At 39.2% G+C, this 5,877-nt stretch overlaps 1 protein-coding gene across 1 annotated transcript; it reads right to left on the reverse strand.

The window, feature by feature from the left end:
- Window positions 1-1,971: 1,971 nt before the first annotated feature.
- On the reverse strand, window positions 1,972-5,603 carry LOC145718270 (transmembrane protein 209-like). The gene is made up of 3 exons (XM_081809738.1): window positions 4,082-5,603; window positions 2,952-3,023; window positions 1,972-2,418 (listed from the first exon to the last, which is right to left on the reverse strand). The coding sequence occupies exons 1-3, from the start codon at window positions 4,307-4,309 to the stop codon at window positions 2,335-2,337; spliced, it is 384 nt and encodes a 127-aa protein (XP_081665864.1). The 5' UTR covers window positions 4,310-5,603; the 3' UTR covers window positions 1,972-2,334.
- Between the last annotated feature and the right edge of the window lie 274 nt (window positions 5,604-5,877).

The raw sequence follows: 5,877 nt of genomic DNA on the forward strand, positions 1-5,877 counted from the left end.
TGACCCTCCTCCCTCTCATGCTCTCTGTCTCTCATTCTCTCTGTCTCAAATAAATAAATAAAATCTTTAAAAAAAAAAAAAAGATTTTATTTATTTATTTGACAGAGAGAGTCACAGTGAGAGAGGGAACACAAGCAGGGGGAGTGGCAGAGGGAGAAGCAGGCTCCCCGCCGAGCAGGGAGCCCAATGCGGGGCTCGATCCCAGGACGCTGGGATCATGACCTGAGCTGAAGGCAGACGCTTAATGACTGAGCCACCCAGGCGCCCCTCAAATAATTATTTTCATGAAATGCTAAGAATATTTACTGTCTTCTACTTGTATAGTGTGTATATATATATATAGTATAGTGAAAGAGAATGAAGTAGCAGCTGCTGAAGTCTGGAAAGTTAAGTAAGCAAGCTAGTAGAGTGTAAGTCAACTAAGTCATAGTCTTAAAGCACATAGGCCTGCTTATTGCTGAAGAAAATATAAAAATTTCAGTTTTATGTTAAGTTTATTTCTTTCTGTCCTTTCTTTTTTCCTTCCTTCCCTTCTTTCTTCTCTTTCTCTCTCTCTCTCTTCCTTTCTTTTCTTTCTTTCTTTCTAGATTTATTTATTCATTTGACAGAGGGACAGCACAAGCGGGGGGCAGTGGGAGAGAGAGAGAGAATCCCAAGCAGACTCTGTGCTGAGCATGGAGCCCCATGTGCGGCTTGATCTCATGACCCTGAGATCACGACCTGAGCTGAAACCAAGAGTCAGACGCTCAAGAGACTGCACCACAAGACACCCCATGCTAAGTTTTTCTCAAGTTTTTATGATTATTATATTTAACTAAAAGGATAATTTCCGATTTACATTTCTACAGTAATTATCACACATTTTTTCATGTCATGTTTATATTTTGTAATTAATAAGACAGTTTTTCAAACGAACATAATTGATTAACTCAGAAGGCTTACCCAATTCCCGAGCTGTGTGGAAACACATCTATTATACATATCAGACCTCCTGGCTTATGAATATTACACTATTACTTTAGGACTAGAAACCTCAAATGCCACTTCGGATGGCTAATATCAAACTAATCCTGAGATGTGAAAAGACTGTCCAAGGAAATACCCCATTTGAATTGTCTGTGTGTTACGTGTTTGTGTGTATGTTCATGGCAACTTCAACCACTACTTCTGTTTAACCATAAAATGGAACGACGAAAAAGTTTCAGATGAAAAACAAGTCTGCAATTCCTTATACAAATTTGTGAATTAAGAAACCTTTTATAAAAACACAAAGTTTTTTGGTAATCCATTTAGCAAGCAAACCAAATACACTGGCAAGATCTGAACTGAATTCCCATGAGGATACAGTGTGACTATTCATATGCTTTGTTGCAAATATTAATGTGGTTGATTACTGAGTGCTAACCAGACTCTGCTAGTAGTTATTACAAAATATATGGTATATGCATACTGCTTTAAAAAAAAAAAATCCAAAAAAACTTGAAATTTCAAGCCCTTATATAAGTAGAAATAACAGAGTATAGTTCTAGGGCATCATTTCACTTATTCATTTTTCTAACATGTACTCAATGCATTCCACTTGCCAGCCACTCTTGGGCTGCAACAAAATTGCCTAAGGGGTTCAGGACTATATTCCCTACGCTGTACCTTTTATCCCCATGAGGGAATTTTTATGTTTATTTTTATTTATTTATTTATTTTTTAAAAGATTTTTTAAATTTATTTATTTGAGAGAGAGGATGAGAGGAGAGAGAGAGCACATGAGAGGGGGGAGGGTCAGAGGGAGAAGCAGACTCCCCGCCGAGCAGGGAGCCCGATGCGGGACTCGATCCTGGGACTCCAGGATCATGACCTGAGCCGAAGGCAGTCGCTTAACCAACTGAGCCACCCAGGCGCCCCAGGAATTTTTATGTTTAAAAAGCCATCCAGGCTTCTGGTTCAAGAAAACAGGCTGCTATTTTCATCACTCCCTCTCAATACCCTATTAAAATTATAGTAAAAAAATAAAAAGAGGAGCACAAGTGACTTCAATAGCTTTCTAGAAGACGTAGAGTGGATGCATGAGAGCTGAAGGATGGGAGTGAAGTAGTGGCAGCCTCCACAGAATCTACACAGAGCCCGGAGTGGAGGAGGGCCCGTGTGCCCCTCAGAACTTGCGACCTTCGAGTACTTCCCAGAGCGGGAAAGAGGCAGGGTTGAAACAAGGGAACTCACTCGCTCTGGATGAGTCGGTCTTCCCAACCTCCAGGTCAAGGATGAGAGGGTTCTTCTCCAAAACAATCGAAGAAACTGAAATATTCTGAAGTAGCTTCTAGTATATATTATCTTCTCTCTCTAACTTAAAAGTTCTCTGAAGGTGAGGACCTCATTCATTTCCCTCGAACTTCTGGACATAGAATAGATTCTGACAGAAAAGCTCTTTGGGGGGAAAAAAATGAAAAAAAAAAAAAAACCTTAAATAAAATAAAATAGGGGTGCCTGAATGGCTCAGATGGTTAAGCGTCTGCCTTTGGCTCAAGTCATGATCCCAGGGTCCTGGGATGGAGCCCCACATCAGGCTTCCTGCTCAGCGGGGAGCCTGCTTCTCTCTCTCCCCCTTGCTCGTGGCTCTCTCTCAAATAAATAAAATCTTTTTTAAAAAATGGAAAAAAAATAAAATAAAATTGAGCTGCTGGGAAAGGGAAGAAGATCTTAATAACTAAATATATTATCCCTTAATCCACTCAAAATAAACTGATTTACTAAATACGGAGAGAAAAAAAATCTGATGAAAACAGACACCATAAGGTAAATGTCGTATTTATCCTTACATATGTGCCATCCATAGTGTACTTTTAAATATTAATTCTGCTATTCTAATGAGTAATTAATACCTCTAAATTATATTCTAATAACATATTTTGCATATTAAGAGGCACTAGTATTGTCCAAAGAGTAATGTCAGAACTTACATTTCTGAACTTAGCTGTCCATGAATCCATATGATCAAGAAGTTGTCTATTCATAGTCACTCTTGCCCAAACCTATTAAAAAATGTTTAAAATGAACAGTGAGGAAAAATCCTGCCAGAAATTAGTCATTTTCCTCCACTCTCAAAAATATGTGGAAAAAGATATCTGAAAAACATCACAAACAATGACATTGATCTAATTAATATATGATAATTTTCCTACTTCCCACTTGGTTGCTATTCATGCACAGATACATCTTTAGAATTCCTTACATTGGTATGTTTAAAAAACATTCTGCTTTTATGAAAAAAATAAAAATCTTTTTTTTTTTTTGAACAAAATAAAAATCTTATATTTGGTATTAAACTGATGAAGTTACAGTTGAATGTTCTAATCCAAGTGTATTTTATATTTTTTTAAAGATTTATTTATTTGAAAGAGACAGCAGGGGGAGGGGCAAAGGGAGAGGGGATAGAGAGAGAGAAGCAGACTCCCCACTGAGTGCGGAGCCCGATGCGGGGCTCGATCACAGGACCCTGAGATCATGACCTGAGCCAAAATCATCGGTTGGAGACTCAACTGACTGAGCCACCCAGGCACCCCAAATCCAGTGTATTTTAAAAGCAAGAGTCTTATATATTAAGTACAAATAGATACTTGAGATACCTTTTTATAAATGAATGCAGAAAAATGTTTTAGGCAGGATGGTAATATCAACTATGTGTTATAAAGAATAAAACATACAATATAATTCAGCTTTAGGTACACTAAGTTACATAGGAGCTTCTCCACTATTTAATGTGTGCCAGATTTATGTTTCTAGCCAGTAAAAGTGAAGATTACAGGGGTGCCTGGGTGTCTCAGTGGGTTAACCATCTGCCTTTGGCTCAGGTCATGATCCCAGGGTCCTGCAATTGAGCCCCACGTTGGGCTCCCTGCTCAGTGGAGAGTCTGCCTCTCTCTCTCTCCCTCTGCCCTTCCCCCCTGCTTGTGCTTTCTCTCTTTCTCAAATAAATAAAATCTTAAAAAAAAAAAAAGTGAAGATTACAGAAAAAAAAATGTTCCAGAAGTATTGGACTTTCTAACAATCTGCAATCAAAAATATTAAGGCATTTTTATTTTCCACTTACCTCCTCTGCAGCTTGTTTAGAACTGAGATCAGCTTCATCTTTGTTAGCACAGGGGGCCTGAGACCTACAGGCAAGTTGATACTGAAACTTCTTTAAAGTTTGTGCATAATCTCCCATAGAACGATTGTAGTTCCAGAAAGTAGGACTGGTGGAAGGCGAGGTAGAGTCTGGACTCCCTACAATGATGAATTTAAAGAGCATCAGTGTGCGCTGTAATAATTTTGACATCCAGATTTAGCTCACGAACGCTGGGTATCAAGGCACCTAGGTAAGGGCAATCAAGGAAGACAAAGCCCCAAGGGACTCTTCTCCTCCCTCCTCCCTGACATTGTCTTTTCTTTAGAGAACATATTTTAGCCTTTGCTAAAAATTAAAAAGAACATTTTCTGAGCAATATCATGTTAAGAATTCTAAATGGCTGAAATGTTTATTTTTGTTGTAAAATTAAGCTTGTTTCGTTCTCTAAGATTTTCGAATGATTCAGCAAGAAACAAAGAAAAGACACATTTCTTCAGGAAAGAAATAGCCTAAGGAAGTTCCCTGCTTGAATTTTTAGTAGCTTTCTGAATGGGACAACTACAGTCTTCTATTAATAAACTACTCTTTGGGTCAGCAGCTACGCTCGCTATTCCCTGTACTACACTGCGTTCTCTTTATAACCTGTAATAACTCCTGTGTTGTATTAAAAGAGATTGCCGATTACACTTCTAAATTTATACATTTACTCCCAGGAAATGTTAATAATTACATATGGGGACTTAATCTTCCAGGGGCTTCTACCAGACTACTTATCACACTTAAAGGTTATAGTTTGTCTTTTTACCCAAACAGAATTTGAGCTCCTTGAGGGCAGGAAGTATTATTTTCCCTTAGCATCCCTATGAAGGGCTGCTGCGGCTGCTCTGGAGAATTCTGTAGGCTTTGGGAAACCTATCAGCTTGGATTTCACTGCCCGAGTGGGAACTGGTAATAAGGATATAGGCCCAGGAGACGTAGAGTTGGATTGAGACCCTTCTCCTACCTCTATCTCCTGTACCCAGCAGAGGGCCAGGAACTTCAAGGGCCACATTTTTGGTAGGTAAGAAAAAAATCTGTCCACTGGCACCAGGATATAACAAGGAAATTTGTCTGTTTTAGGTGGTACAGGGATTTAAAAATTATCCATTTTTGTATGGGTTTAGAATACCCATTTATACTACCTGTGAAGTCCAGGCACCTCCTAGCCCAGAAATTACCTAAGTTAGTTCAAGGTCAGTGATACTCCTTAGGCACTTGGCAGAGGCAAATATAAAACTGCTAGGAGGAGACAAGGCTTCTCTCCAGCTTTCCCAGGATAGAAAAGCACAGATAAATAAAACCCTACTGCAGATGAGGTTACCAAAAACAAACAAAAAAACACATAAATCACAAGAGGAAACAGGGTTCCAAGCAAAGGAATCAACAAGACGAAAATGTCAGTATTTAATCTACAAGAACTTTAGATAACTGAACTACTGGACAGAAGCTTTTATTTATTTATTTATTATTTATTTTTTTTAAAGATTTTATTTATTTATTTGACAGAGAGAGACACAGCGAGAGAGGGAACACAAGCAGGGGGAGTGGGAGAGGGAGAAGCAGGCTTCCTGCCGAGCAGGGAGCCCGATGTAGGGCTCGATCCCAGGACCCTAGGATCATGACCTGAGCCGAAGGCAGACACTTAACGACTGAGCCACCCAGGCGCCCCTGGACAGAAGCTTTTAAAAAGTTATGTTTAAAGTGATTGAGAGGGGAGCCTGGGTGGCTCAGTCGTTAAG

The sequence above is a fragment of the Leptonychotes weddellii genome, unplaced genomic scaffold, assembly GCF_054177405.1.
Source record: "Leptonychotes weddellii isolate Sample4059 unplaced genomic scaffold, ASM5417740v2 HiC_scaffold_13089, whole genome shotgun sequence".
Classification (NCBI taxonomy): Eukaryota; Metazoa; Chordata; class Mammalia; order Carnivora; family Phocidae; genus Leptonychotes; species Leptonychotes weddellii.